Raw genomic sequence first — 15,796 nt, forward strand, 5'->3', positions numbered from 1 at the left:
CAGATTTGTATCATGTGTAAGCATTAGCATTAGCATTAGCATTAGCCCTAGCATTAGCCCCCTTCCCCCCGGTCCACGGTAAAATTTTCAAGCGTTGACCGGTCCACGGTGGTAAAAAGGTTGGGGACCACTGGAGTAGTCCACTGACACAGGGATGAAAGGCAAAATACACTACAGAGTATCCAAACTCTTAATCAAATTTGCAAGTCTTTTATTAATATATTTGTTTGTAATTAACTTAGTAACTTTTCTAGGACGCACCACCTCCTTGTCGCAGGTAGATGCCATTGTTTTGCATGTAACGTTCCATAGTATAGCATTAAACTTATCTAGTATCTCCATGGAGACCAGGGTCAACCATGTGTGAAAGGAATGAATGCAAATTGGAACACTTTAATGCAGGTTAAAAAAAACACAGACATATACACAGCAACAAGCCACCTCCAGACAAGTGACATAGTTCCTATAAATATATCTTTTTTTTTTTTTATTGTAAACTCAATGTCATGTTTTTCCTTTCTAGTGTCTACGCACATCCCCTGGGCATCGCCGCACTGTTATGTCATTTACAGTTTGTGTAGAGCCCTTACACTGCAGCAAACACAAAGCCACACACACACACATTTGGGTTTACATGCTTCTTGGGAACATTATAATGAATTTTATAGAGACTTTAACCATAGTAACTATTTGCCTAAAACCCTGAACTTACACTAACCCTTATCTGAATCCTTATCTGAACAATAGAGGACCTGATAGGAACCAGATTTTTTGATTTTATACCAGGAAACAATGTATTTATATAAACTTATGAGTTGAATCTGCTTTTTTTTTTTACGAATAGATACCAAATTGTCAGATCACTCACTCCTTAATTTCTCCTTTCTGCTGCTGCCCCATAAAAATCCTTATAACTGAAATAAAACGATTTGTCTTGTATTACACATCGACTGACAAACAAAACACAAAACAACTAATGGAGTGCAGCACTAATCCCCACAATGTGATAAATACCTGTCTGCGCACACACATACACACGCAGACACACACCCACACACGCACACACACACATAATAAGTTAACCACTGAGTACAAAAAACTCCTTCCCCTTAGCAACTCACATGTTCTTATTTCCTGCTACTCACGGAGGACTTTGCACTCGTTGCACTTTTCTGCTGGCTCACGTCACTGGTCCGGTATGTATGTTGTCTGTAGTTTAATTATCTAGACAAACTTTATTTTTTATTTTTTATATTTGTTAATTAATACATCTTGGCTGCTACTGAACTACACTGAGCAAACAATTTATATTATTGATTGACACCAGGCAGCTGTTTTATGATGTAATCTGCTCTTAAACAATCAGTGGAGTCAAACAGTCGTTCCAATGGGGGTCAGGGTATGAAAGGAGCAGCTGTTATTTGATTAATGTACAATGTATTTAAGCTCGTGTGTTTACCTTTCATATTCATTCACTCACTCTCTTATTGTCTTGCTTCTTACCAGACAGGTTTCCCAGCACGCCCACACATAAACATAGCCATGTAAACACCCACAGAAGGTGTGGAAACAACTGAACAACTTTTTTATTGTACCTCTTTCAACTCTCAGCCAGTCTACTTCCAGGGATGAGAAGGTGAGAGTGAGTTTGCGGCCGTGTCCTGCTGGCTTAACACAGACCAAGTATGTCGGGGGAGTGCGCACCAGAGAGACGGGATTTGAAGGACATGACAGTGGAACAGCTATGGGAACTTATCAATGACAACAGGCACAAGATTTCTTTGGATGTGCACCCATGCCGTGTGATCCCGTATCTGAGGCAGGCGAGGGTGCTGACCGAAATGGATGAAGATGAGATTCTGTCATGCCACAAACTCTCCAATCGCTCAATGAGAACAAGTAAGACTCATATTACAGTGTTCATACCATTTTTCATACCATCATTTTGTTTACTATTTTATGAGCGTTATCCAGTGGCGTCTGGTGGTCTTTCAAAGTTCATATTATGTTGTATGTTTACTTTATGACAAGACCTTGTGTTGTCCCATAATAATATTTTTTTACTTCATTTACATTGCACACCTAATTTATTTCAGGTTTTTTTATTAATGATTAAACACGTAAAATTAGCTGTGACATTAAGAAGTTCTGCATCAGTGACTGAAGGCTTGTGTTAAACCAGGTCTAAAGAGTTTGCAAGTCTAAATTAGGTCTAAATTGATACTAAATCTGGAACTAAAAATAAACCATGTCTCACAGGACAAAGCCTGACTGATCCTGGCAGATTTCCAAATTTACTACAAACCACAACTTGGTACTTTCTAAACAACTTATCTTTGTCTCGCTCTGCCAGGCTGCAGAGTTTGAATAGGCAACTTATCACAATGGTAATCTGTAATACTTAGACAGCATCATATTTTTAGATCCTTTTTTTTTCAATTTTTTATATATGCAAGCTTTTATGATGGTTTTGAGACTGATTAAGAGGGACAGAAATGGTGTTTTGGCCTCCCTGGGTGTCCACACACATAAATGATAATAAAGAATTTTGAACCAGCTTATTTATTTTGTACTTTTTGTACTTTCTCCCCTTTTTAGCCATAGGGGAGAAAGTAAAACTACAAGGGGACACTACTGGGATCTCTATACTAACAGCAAACTGTGTTATCTTTCTTGTATCATAACGGAAAGCAAATTTGCTGTGGTTGTAGCTGGGAAAAAAAGTGAGAAGTTGTGTTGTGGCCTGGTCTACTCCAGTTTGTTTACGCCTACACAAAAGGAAATGTCTGCCATGCGTGACCTTAGTTTTAGGAAATGTCTTGTTCCCCTGACAACCACACTGTCCAGCTCATACTGTAGTTAGTTACAACAACAACAATTATAGCAATTAGATACAACATCTTCCAGTTGTGCAATACAAAACAAAATGTCAGCTGCATGTATTTTTATAGGTTATATAAATAATACCAGTTCAGACATGCATGTTCGCTTGCAGCAGCCATGCTCTATTTTTATACATTAGTACACTGTAGCTGCTGCTTTACATATAAAAATATTGTAGTGTTTTGGTGTAAGAAAACTCTCCGAATTTCTTCTGGTTGTTTATTTTCCAAACACAAGAGCATTTTCAACTCACTAGAGCCAGCCTCCCAAAAAAACAGTAACTGACTAATAGAACCTTCACATCAATGTATCGGTATAGCAGCCAAATGTTACATAAAAAGAAATTATATTAACAACAACAACACAAAAACAGTTACCAGAAGAACAAAAGCTTAAAAGCTTATTGTTCATTTAGTGTTTTGTTGATAGGTAAACACTCATGCCACTGCACCACAGTGTACCTCTATTGTACCTACACAGGGTCAATAGTCATACTCTGTCTTCTGTCCAGGCTACATGCTGGACCTGCTGCGGACCCAGGGCCGAAATGGAGCGGTGGCATTACTGGACTGTTTGATGATCCACTATCCCACTCTGTATACCCAAGTGACCGGACACAAACCCAGCATCGAGCCCTCACGCTTCAGTGGTTTGTCTTATTTATATGACTTTTTAATTTTTTCTGCATGCTTTAAAGGCATGTGTCACAGTGCACTTTTGACACTAACAAGAGCAACTAACAAGACTGGCATTAAAGGTGCACTATGTAACTGCTGCTCCAACTTGTCTCCATGGAGATGTTATTGCTTCGTCTGGAATGTACCACAAAATGGCATTAAACTTCTCTGTCTCCATCAACACAAGCAGTTGACACCACCAATCATATCTGTGCGGAGCTGACCCCATGCACAGTAAGAATGTATGTTTTTCAAGATATTTTAACAATAAAAACTATTGTGAATGAAAAAAAATATTTATAGTTTAATGCCATACTGTGGAACATTCCAAGCAAAAGAATAACATCTCCATTGTGGCAGTGCTCGCAACCTGAAAAGTTCTATAGTGTGCCTTTAAAGACATGTTACATAATTAACTTTTGCCGGTAAACTGGCTTTAAATCAGCGACGTCATCAGCAAATATTTAACTGTATTTTATGATGATTTACATAAACCTGCAATGACCCCATCACCTCCTGCGATATAACATTAATTTATAACACGGTCACATGTTTATGATGGAACATATACAAACTACTTACGTCACATACGCTTACGCACAACTTTTATCCACAACAACTGAAATATTGTTGAACTACAACTATTGCTGTCCTTTGTCCTGCTCTGCGTTTATAAGTTTATAATGAGGCTCAGTGATTTTTGGAAATTGCCACCATTCAAAGTGAGATGCAGTTGTTTGTTTTGAAGCCCTAATTTCTAATAAATGATAAAAGGGGCAACAAGTCGTACCTTATTTTGATAAATTAAAGTTATCCAAAAGAAAGAAAAGCTACTATCTTCAGTCAGGCACAGTGATTTGGCACGCATGAATTTCTTGATCCAACCTCACTAGTATTATGTTTTTGTACTATGGAACAAAAACCTTTTATGAGCTTTTTCTTATATCTACACAGGTCTGATCAAGTACTCAGAGCTGACAGAGTACCTTGTCCGGGCCATGACTGGGATGCAGAAGGAGCTCACAGAGGCGCGTTCAGAGGCCAGCCGCATGACCGCACGATGCACCTCTCTGGAAGGAGAAATCAAAGAAATCATGGAGCAGGAGGAGAAGACCAGATACCTCCAGACAGAAAATGAACGCATGCAGAGGCAGATAAGGACCTTACAACGAGAGATCACCAAAATGAAAGATGAAAAATGTGATTTTTATGTACGATACACGTCTGCAATAGAGGAGAAGTCTGCTCTCAACATGCGCCTCCATGACTTGACTCTGCAGGTGAACCTTCTATGGACAATGCAATATAATACAACAATAATCTGTCTCCTCCCTGCAGTAAACACAAAGATGAATATCCCTTGGGTTATATTCAAAAGATTATTCTTGAAACACTTACGATACAATCTAGTGGCGTGTAATTTCAACCTTGTGTCTGGAAACTCATCACTTACCTCAGTATCTCAATCAAGTCAGACATTTTTCCATTAGCAATTTTCATACATACAAAAGACAAATCAAGTAGTTCAGAAATCACATTACAAGTGTATTTCTCATTTCTGTGGGACCTGTACATATTACATAACACCCAACACACACTGTAGTATTTAGTGGATGGACCTTTTGTTGATAAAGACACAATGTTGAGGACTTTTCACTGTTTTGATATGTTAATTAACTATGGCCACAGTCTCAAGATTAAGTTACCCCAATTGTGCATCATATTGAAGTGAATACAAATAGCCTCTACTGTAGTATGACCCAATAATAATAATAATAATAATAATAGTAATAATAATGATAATGATAATAATAACAATAATGGCAATAATGATAATAATAATAATGATAATAATAATAACAATAACATATGATTTTCACATTGCTGGTCACATGTTCTTGCAGATGTACCAACTTCAAACAGAGTTGCAGAAAGCTCAAAGTGAGAATGAATACCAGAGGAGGTGCTCGCTAAGGTGCATGTCATCGCTAAACACCCCCCAGCTACAAGAGGAGGTGCGGAGTCTGCGCTGTCAGCTGGAGAAGGCAGAGAAACTAGACCCAGTGAGAAATCATGAAATGAAAGAATATCATTGTTAATGTTATTTTTATTACTAATGTTGTGAATGTTTGTGTAAGGCCCGTAATGACATCTTGGCCCAGGACTTAGCTGAAGCCATTGGGAGTCAGGCAGAACTGGCCCAGCAGCTCCAGAGCTACAGAGAGGACAACGAGCAGCTTCATCAAGAAAACCAAACGGTGTGATATAGAGATCTATGGCTTCACATTTGTAGCCTTGTGATGTTGTAGGTCTAAATGGAGGTCATTGCTGAGTCTTCTGGCATTTTGAACCTGGCAGTTTTATGAGAACTATGAGGCTATAGATTAATCATAGTGGAAATGACTAAATTTGTGAAATAAAAGCATTCAGTGTTGCCTTAAACTGTGTCATTTTCAGGAGTCAAGACATAAAGACTTTGCCTTATCACTCTCAGTATATTCTTAACTGGTTTTAAGCTTAGGATCTGGCAGCCCTGTTCTATCACAAGAAATAGCTTTATCAATGCAAATTTCGTCTGAAAAAGAGAACTCCACATTTAGCTTTTGCAAATTTAGCTTTTTGACATTGAACTTTTAAACGCTTGACTTTGCTGTTGGATTTTGATAACACTATTGCTGATATTCTATGCATTTTTTGTCCTTAGCTGTTGGAGCAGAAGGAGTCCCTGGGTCTGCAAGTAGAGCAGCTGAGTCTGGATTGTTCCATGCACGAGCAGAAGGCTGCGGTGATACAGGAACAGATGAGAGAGCTACAGGAAGAGCGACAGCAGGTTCTCCTCTACGTCACTTTAGCATACACCCATTTTTTCCTCTAGCCTACCCTCACGCGTCGGGTTTCACATGTTCCCCTGCACGACTCCCACACCTCAGGTCTTTGTTGTGTTAGTGTGGAGAAAATTGCTAACTTTGAAAAGGGTCAAATCTTTACATCTGCAGTATTTACTTACATACATTTACTATGCAGTTTACAAGTTACAACAATAAGGCTGTTCTGGATTTATAATTATTATTTTCTTACAATTTCAGCGAGTTTTAACATTGTGAGCAGTTTAGGGTCCACAAATAATTTTCACATTATTGCAATACCAAAGAATGTGATCAAGCTTGGGAGTAATGAATTTCACAGTTTGACACAAAAAAAAAACAAACAGTTGCATATTTATAATGCATTTTGAGAAACCTATCACTGCCCATAATAGCTATTTTGTACAGCAACCCCACATCCTTTTTCAATGTTGCATTTCTGTGGCTAGGAAAAGTAGCCTCGGTCATATGAATTAATGTGGCACGTTCTAGTTTTCAGAATAATGAGTAATTAGGACCATTGCAATAGTGCCACACAATTGATACTTGACCTTTAAGCCATGTTATATTGAGTTGTTACCTCATCAAAAACATACCCAAAGTTGTGTTATGTTTCATTCATACAGGTTTGAGTAATCCTGCATTATTAGTCTGTCCATGTCGTCAAAGCTCAAAATGCTCTGTTCCACTTTGTGTCATGAAACAGTAGTTTTCACGTTAGCTACCTGTATCTTTTGTTAAGCAGAAACTGGCATTTCCAGGCCCAAAATCATCCAAATGATTCTAGTGAAGGTGTATGGAGTTTAAAAACACAGTGGAGCACGTTCTGTATCACAAGGTGGAATAGCGAGTTTTCTGTTTGAGAAAAGAACTGAGCCTAAATATGCAGGGTTTATGTGTTAAACATGTGTGAAGGAAACAAAACACAACTCCAGGTCTGTCTGTGATGAGGAAATAGCTCTATAACGTTAACATTATGCCGTATGGTAAAAGAAAAATGAAATGCTCTTAACGGAATAAAAAGTTACATTCTAATTTTATATTCTAATTTTATTGTAAAAGTTATTTCAAACTTTTTGTTCAGTTGAGGAAATTCAATTTTTCTTCCTCTATGGATCACACCTTGACGACTGAAGGATTACACTGACATTGTGCCTTATGTGTTTTCAGGCATACCAGTCGAGAGACGAGGCCCAGGCCATGATCACTCGTATCCTGATGGAGAAGGACGGCCTCAGGTCACAGTTGGTCGAGCTGCAGGAGAGACTGTTGTCTATGAAGGCCGTGCATGTCTCCAGAGAGAGGAGAAAGAGCTCCGGTGTATGTAATGTTTATGTGAACATTAACAGCACTGCTGAGATGAGAGGTTGTATACGTGTGTGATATTGTGAGTGTGTGGGTTAGAGAGTGGGCACTGTGAAGTGTTCTTATTGAGATAATTGCATTATAATATTTCTGTCAATCAGGCACTCCATACATGAGCAAGGCTCTGTGCAGGTATCACCTTTGTGAGAGTAGAGGTGGGAGATATATTGTGGTAGAAGAAGCATTCACATTTGTTACTTAAGTAAAAATACAGATACCTGTGTAAAAAAACAAAAACAAATACTATGTAAAAAGTAAGTATCATAAAAAAAATTCTACTTACATAAAAGTATTACATGAAACTAAAATGAAACTAAAATGCTTTACTTAAGTATAGTACTTTAATACTTTTACTTTGTTACCTTCCATCACTGATATTTAAAAATGGATATTGTAGTTGTTGCTCTGGGGATCTGCAAAATTAGAATATTGAATATATCGTCTATAATTAAAATGATTTAAAAATACAGGAAAAAGAGCTGATTAATTTTACACTTCCATACACATCCATTCCATTTTTTCAACCAATATATTTGCAAACAGATTTGAGCGCTTTCCTGATGCATTGTCAAATTATATATATATATATATATATATATATATATATATATATATATATATATATATATATATATATATATATATATATATATATATATTTTATAATAATAATAACAATAATAATAACAATAATCACCCAGTTTTATTTGAAAGTGGTTTCCAGCAGCAGTTCCTTATGTCTCTTCCCTCATTTCATACTTCTTACTGTCCATGTTGTAAAACATTGTTACCTACTCTATTTACTATTCATCTCCAGGATTTGGGGAGCTGGGGAAATCTGTCATCCAGTGAGGATTCTCCATCTTTAGGTCGACGCAGACCACTGCGGCGCATGGATGCAATAATTCCAATCTCTATGAGCTCTCCCATTTCTGAGGTATGTGAGTACAAATGCAGCCGAGGTGGGATATGGGACCAACCATTGTGGGGTCATTGAAATTGTATGTATGATGTTATGTGTTATGTGATTATGTTTAAAGGGTGAAGATTTGGCAGCGTCCAGTGTTCGCTCTCGAAATCCAGAGCCCCCCTGTTCAGAGTCTCTTCGTCGAAGGGAGGAGGAACTTCACCTGGACAACAGGTCAGTCTTCATGTCTAAACATCATTTGCTCAGCCAGACTCAAATATTTACTGTCTTACTTGTGTTTAGATAACAAAATATTCAGGAAACTGGTCCCAAATACACCAATGTCTGTGTTTACATGGACACCAAAAATCTAATCATCATCTGATTACTGAAATGTGGAAAGATGTTAAAGATTAAAAGAGTTATGACAACTATTGTGTTTAAATCTCCAACGACTTTTGTTTTTTTTGATCCCCATAGCCTGGAAAATGCTGAAACTGATTCTCTTTTTGAGGACTTTGTTTTCCTGCCTTCCAGTAAGTATTTAATAAAGAGACAGTATACTTTTTAAGAGAATACAGTTACCAAGCCAGATATTTTTAGATGTGTTTCAGATATTATAGATACAAAAGCATGTATTTTCTTTCCTTACTTTTTGTCATGTGTGCAGTTTGTGTTTGCATTATCACTTTAAAATGGTTATCTGAGTGAAGGGTGTCGCAATATCTTCCTTACCATTTTTAGCTTTGGAAAATACTTGATACTTGGCCAAAGTTTTTAAGTCAGACATTTATCCGTAAATTCCCGTGTATGATAACGTGTTGCTAAATGATTAAACAGGCTGTCTCTTGTTTAGCTGACCCCGAGGGCAAGCAGAGGTGTAAGAATTCCTCTCAGGATGGCACCAGCGATGACAGGTATGCCCTCTAATGACTGACTGTAAACATGTAATCCAATACAATTATTATTATTATCCTCTTACTGCTGCTACCACCCTGCTAGACTTGTGTGAGCCTGGTGTATTAGACAAGATGGAGCCACTTTGCCGGCCTTAATGCCAGTACATACCCTGTGTAATCACAATACAAATCACTGCAATGGCCTGTCCCCACTAGGGTAATAAAAACTCAATACCCAGATACTCAGTGATACTAAAACAAGATGCAGAGAAACCAAAAAACTACATGATGAGGTTATTGGACATAACCATTGCTTGCGGAAATCATTATAGTTTTAATTAAATAAATCAATGCACTGTTCAAAGCCACTAAACGAAACATTTTTTTTTCTCCAGTCCCTCTCAGACTTCGGCCCCTCCGTTCCTCTTGCGCTCTCGTCCCAAAGCCATCCGCATCAACGGCCGTGTCCTGACCATCTCGTTCCAGGGAGAGACTCTGCTGCAGCAGCTGTCTGTGGTGGGCGGGAACAAGACCGGAGTGTTTGTGCACCAGGTGACCGAGGACAGCCCCGCTCACATGGTCGGGATCAACCCTGGAGCTCAGATAGTAGAGGTAGGACTGTATAAACACGTGGGAATGGATTTCTTAACTGCAAATATTTCAAAATGAATGTGGGGGCTGGTGAGAATCATATGGTAAAATTTGCTGTTTAACTGAATTATAGTTAATTTCTATATCTGTCCACATGAAACAAAATTTGACATAAAGTTCATTTTTATTTAAAGGTGGACTAATGGACCTAATCCCCAACAACAAAATATAATTTTAATATTAGTGTTATTTAAAACACTCATCTTTCTTAAATTATGACATTGTATTCCAGGGGTCTCACCTTTTTCCTCCCGTGAACTTACAAATTGGAAATGTCAGAGAGCTGCTTATTTCAGTCAGAAAAAGTTGAGATTATACAAGAGCCACGGCAAGCCTTAGATGGGGATAGTTAGATTCTATAAAACATAAACCATTATCCATTTATTAGTTCAGAAAGTCAAACATCAAAATGATACATGTATGATGGTAATTCATCAAATCTGAGTTATTCAGCACAATACATATAATTCAGAAATCCCCTGGCGAATTACCTGTAAGTGGGTGGAGAGCTAATGGTAGCTCCCAAGCTACAAGTTGACCCCTGTTGTTGTAGTGCTGTGAACACAAGTGAGAAATCATTACACCGCAGTCTCTAAATATTCTTTCATGTTTTCCAGGTGAAATATGAGCAGAAGGAAAAGGCCTTGAAAATGGTCTTGGAGGATTCCACTTTAGAGGAGGCGGTTTGGGCCCTGGGTCAAGTCACAGGCTTCTGCCACCTCTCTCTGCGTCCCAGGCCAGATGGTACCCCCATTTACCTTTACTACTTTCTTAAAGCATATCCACTGCCCGGGTTCTTATTTATGACATGTGCTCTGTAAATAAAGTCTTAGATTATTTGTGTACTATATGGTAGTAACTCAACATAAAATAATTCAGATAAGTTTTACTCTAGTGACAAAACTGCAGTATTACCTCCATTCCTCTTGAACAAAATGTACTTTCACACAGACTTCTTCAAACAAAAGCTGGATTCATATGATTGATGTGTTTACACTTGTCATAAATCCATTTTTTTGGCACTAGCAGTTGGCTTGCATGCCAACTCCAGCACACTGTTCATGGGAGTGGAGGCATGTCGGGGTTTATGACTGCATTTTTGGTCCTTCAAACCACACATGAAAACAACACTAAAGAAAAATACAATTGATTTAGTAAAAGAGAATGCAAAGAGAAAGGATAATATAATTAGAACTGGTTTTGTAGAAATATTTTAAAATAATTACTGTGTACACATTTCCAACAAAGTTTCTGCATTTTGTTGACTATTGTTTTGTATAATTTAGTAGTTTAAGAAGATAGATTATGGTTTTGGATGCGTTTAGTATTAAATATAAATCCTTAATTTACCTTTTGTTCATTGCAAACCATAATATTGATCTAAAACGGTTTAATATCGACAGAAGCTCATTCGGAGTGTTTGTCCACTGATCCGAAGGTTGTCAGTTCATATCGCACTCTTGACATAAACTTCACTGGCTGAGTCAGATGCATTGACCTACAGGTTGGCAGTGTAATCCTACAGATGATTACTTTCATTGTGTCCTTGGGCAAGACACTTAACCCACCATGAATATTGTGTATTATATTAACACACAGTACCTAATAGGTCTCTCCTTCTCTTCAGACTACCAGGCCTTAGTCCAGCAGCTCCAGAGCAATGAGATTTCCTCTGGAGACTCCTTCTACGTGCGCGTGAACATGTCCCTGTCCTCGGGCTGCGGCGGGACTCTGGCTGTGTCATGTAACGACATCCTCCATGTCACAAACACATGGCCGACAGGTGCTCCTGACTCCTGGGAGGCCAGTCAGGTGCACCCCTGTCAGCTGCTGCACCTCCACAGCGGGACCGTCCCAAACTACTTCAGGTTGGTAAACGTAAACAGGATGAGACTAAAATATCTTTTCAACTTTCTGAATAATTCCAAGTGCTTTTAATGATTTAAAGGCACTGTCCAGGCTAATCTGCTATGGGGTGATAACATATGACCCTATATCAGTTATTTTCAATTAAAAAAAAAAAGTTGAAAAAGTGTTGAAAATGTTGAAAACCCTGCTCTGGGTTTCTCCTGCTCTTCTGCCATGGTTGTTTTTAAAATGCAATCATAACCATGCTTGATTCACCATGTTGTATTCCTTTCTTTCCATTATATTATATACTTTTATATTTAGACAGCACATCTAATAAAAGTAAATTTCTTAATAATAAATTCTAATTTTTTTTGGCACACAGAGCACAAGGACTTTTGATCCGGGCACTTGAGGATATGACTTTCCAAACCAAGTCTCAAAAGGTAACATCTTGAATCACCATTACTTCTTTACAAGTGACCATCATCTATAATCCATATTTTGTGTTCTAGTCTGGACGTGCAGTGCCCCAGAAACCAAGTGTCCGAATTGTCAGCACTGGTCACCAGGGGAGGAATCCTCTGTGGGTCAGCTTTGAAAACGAAGGGGGCCCAGAATCTGGTGTGTGATAAAATATTTATGGGCATGTACCAGATTTTTTCCGATGTACTTAAGCAAAATGCGTCTTGCCCCAGTAAAGATATTGTATAAGGAGCTCTTGGGGTAAAAATCAGTTGCGTCCTATCTGTATCTAATTAGAAAGTGGCTTGGAACTTTGAACCAATGCAAATTGTTGAATGTGAACTAGTTCTGTTTTTCACGCTTTTAAGACACTAGAAATCATAGAAATCAGGCACAGCACGTTTAAACATACAAAAGAATTACGCTTGCATTTTCCAGACTTATCATATATTTTCTGTGCTCCTAGGTGACACTACAGCCAAAGGTTGTGTTACCCTCATGCCCTACACCCTGGTCACTCCACACTTCCCTCCTGTGTGCAGACCCATACTACTCCTGCCCTCCATTTTCGGGCGTGTCCTGGAAAAGAAGCTGATTGGATGGGAGGGGTTTCAGCTTCTGAAGCCTGGTAAGACTAATTTAGAAGCAATTTAAGGCCTCTTTTATTCTTGGCGTGGTAGTGGATTAAATGCATTGTCACATTGACAAAAATGGGACTAAACCCGGAACTAAACTTGGACCAAACCAAATCTACAAAAGTAAGGGTCATTTGTCGTGATTCAGTCCTGGTTTGTGCCCAGTTTAGTCCTGGTTTGATCCTAGTCTAGTCTTGATTTAGTATTCCGGTTCTAGTCCATGATTCGTCCCGGGTTTAGTCTCAGTTTAGTCCTGATAGTCTATGTGCAAGTGTGAACTCACCCTAAATGACTAAACGTGTTATTAGTAATACCTGAAATACATTCGTTTCACATAGTGCTTTTTAAATGTTTATTATATTCTCAGTTAAAAATAGTTAAATCCATCATTAGTCCTGGTTTTGAACTTAAGTTGTTCTTGTCTTTTTTATAATTCTCATTTTAACCCATTGATATAAACACAAAAATGTCATATTGCTTCAAATGTGGTAAATGTTTTATATTGGTTTTCCGTCCAACTCCTCTCTATTATAAAAGGATGTTTTCCTACCATTGTAAACACATTGCAGATTGTTAAACATTTATGGCTTTACCGGGAAATAAATCAGCTACAGAAAGGAAAGGACCTATTGATAGAGCAAACATTGTCATTGCTCCTAGTGCTTATCTAGTATGGGCTATTTTTATACTAATAACACGGAAAAAAGAGAAAAATATCAGACAACCAAGTGTGTACATACATTTATCAGTGGCTTTCAGTGTTTACAAAAGCGTTAAATAAATCAAATGTATTAAATTTAGCATGTGTGTTTTGTTAGCACATTTATCTTTTCTTGTATGACGTCATAGTGTTTACTGCCCTCATTTCATTGTTTCCACTGTTTGTTTTTCAGAGATACTGAGCCCAAGTGAGCATGCCGCCCGACTACAGAAGTCTGAAATACTGGAGGAGTGTGAACAACCAGAAAACTCATACTATACCACCCAGAGTGTTGAGAAAATTATGAAAAAGGTACCTGGGTTTTTGTCTCACTTTGCCTACTTTACTATGCGCACTTAACCCTTTACTCCAGCCTAATAATGTGTACCCATGGAGAGAAGGAGATAGACTTTCACAAAACTCACTCTCACAGAAGTCAGTTTTACATGTCTTGTGCCTTATTTCATCGACTTACATTCAATTTCTGGAGACTGATCCTACCTTGGCCATAATCACCACTTGTCTAACCTTAAACCCTAAACCTTAACCTATTTTGTGAACTTTAAATCATGATGTTGTTCTAATAAGATAGGATTTACATACCTGACAGGATATACCTACTTATAAGGTTCACAAACTCAGAAAGCTTTAGATTGGTGGGAGGGGGTTGGATGGCTCAGACAAAACCCTCAGTAGTACTCAAAAACTTTCCTATGACTTTCTTACTTTGATCCAATACAAAAATTAACCATTTCACTTCCACTAACTACTTCATTTGCATTTTTTTCTCCACAGGGCATTCACTGTGTGCTGCCCTTGGGTCTGGACTGTGTGCGGAGACTGCACAGAGCCGACATTTACCCAATCATCATCTTCATTGGACAAAGTTCCCGCAGTGCTCACAAGCTCAAGTATAAAACTCAACTCTATATTCTCTTCAGATGTATCATGTGTCTAGTATCTATTAGTGGTATCTACTAATTAAAATGCTTTTAGATTACCTACTTGAACACTTGGAGTGCAATAAAAATTCCTGTAATTGTTTAATTAAATGATGCTATTTTAACTTAGCTATGTCACGCACTTAATAGAGAATTAGCGCACATCTTTTTATTGTGCTAGTCTAATGCTCTGTTGTGCTGGTATCTGGATGAGCAGGTTGTCTGACATACTAGAACAAGAGGACAGCTCCGCCCTTGTTTCTGACTGTAAATGTGTGACAGGTCCAAACTGCACAGACACGGACACTCCGAGGAGCAGCTGTTGGCCTGTTCTCGCAGTGAAGAGCCTCTTCTGGACAAACTGCCCTGTCTGTACCACAGCATGGCCCCAGACTCCTGGTGCGACTACAGCTCCCTGCTGACCCACCTGCGCACTGTCATCTGGGAGGAGCAGAAGAAGATTGTGTGGGTGGAGCCTGACCTATGGTGAACTCAAAGCAGGGACCAAAAGGAAAATATTTATTAGTTTTTAGAATAGGATTTACAACATGTTTGTAAAGTGCAGTATGTATCTATGATACTTGTGACATGGTATATAACATAATGTTACATCACTATAGAGTGACAAGCTTAAATGTGTAACACATCTAAGATTTTCTCTACCGTTTTTGGATATTTCAGCATTACCAGCTGACTGCTGCTTCTTCTCTTTTTATATTTACAGCAGCACAATGTAGCACTGTCTTAACACTTTATACAAAGGTACATAACATGCATTAAAATAATGTGTTTATCATGTGGCAGCAGTTTCTTTTTTTAGACAGTGCATTTCCACACCACTGGCGTTATGGACCATAACCAGACAACAACTTCTCCTATGACAAATAGGGGAGTCTGTTATACCGGTAAACAAAAGAGTCTCAACAGCAAAGGCATTGACTATGTTAAGTGTAAGGCAAAC

The 15,796-nt window shown here is 38.3% G+C and overlaps 1 protein-coding gene across 2 annotated transcripts; it reads left to right on the forward strand.

Moving 5' to 3' along the window:
• Positions 1-1,165: 1,165 nt before the first annotated feature.
• card14 (caspase recruitment domain family, member 14) lies at positions 1,166-15,636 on the forward strand. Of its 2 annotated transcripts, XM_033966846.2 has the most exons (21): positions 1,182-1,196; positions 1,612-1,899; positions 3,395-3,532; positions 4,515-4,840; positions 5,465-5,623; positions 5,699-5,818; positions 6,265-6,390; positions 7,595-7,744; positions 8,607-8,726; positions 8,830-8,930; positions 9,177-9,232; positions 9,553-9,613; positions 9,991-10,207; positions 10,864-10,990; positions 11,874-12,114; positions 12,480-12,540; positions 12,610-12,718; positions 13,026-13,187; positions 14,088-14,206; positions 14,690-14,805; positions 15,118-15,636. In XM_033966846.2, the coding sequence occupies exons 2-21, from the start codon at positions 1,686-1,688 to the stop codon at positions 15,323-15,325; spliced, it is 2,931 nt and encodes a 976-aa protein (XP_033822737.1). In that variant the 5' UTR covers positions 1,182-1,196; positions 1,612-1,685; the 3' UTR covers positions 15,326-15,636. The 2 variants fall into 2 exon arrangements, with proteins under 2 accessions (XP_055081303.1, XP_033822737.1); XM_055225328.1 differs by lacking the exons at positions 12,610-12,718; positions 14,690-14,805; positions 15,118-15,636 and having other exon boundaries at positions 1,166-1,196; positions 1,507-1,899.
• Positions 15,637-15,796: the final 160 nt, after the last annotated feature.

Source organism: Periophthalmus magnuspinnatus, chromosome 1 (genome assembly GCF_009829125.3).
Source record: "Periophthalmus magnuspinnatus isolate fPerMag1 chromosome 1, fPerMag1.2.pri, whole genome shotgun sequence".
Classification (NCBI taxonomy): domain Eukaryota; kingdom Metazoa; phylum Chordata; class Actinopteri; order Gobiiformes; family Gobiidae; genus Periophthalmus; species Periophthalmus magnuspinnatus.

Excerpts from the sequence above, each read along its gene's own strand:
- card14 (XM_033966846.2), top strand. The coding sequence starts at position 1,686 with ATGTCGGGGGAGTGCGCACCAGAGAGACGGGATTTGAAGGACATGACA. Across the intron at positions 1,900-3,394 it reads CAATCGCTCAATGAGAACAA|GCTACATGCTGGACCTGCTG; the intron begins GTAAGACTCATA and ends TCTTCTGTCCAG. Across the intron at positions 8,931-9,176 it reads GAACTTCACCTGGACAACAG|CCTGGAAAATGCTGAAACTG; the intron begins GTCAGTCTTCAT and ends TGATCCCCATAG.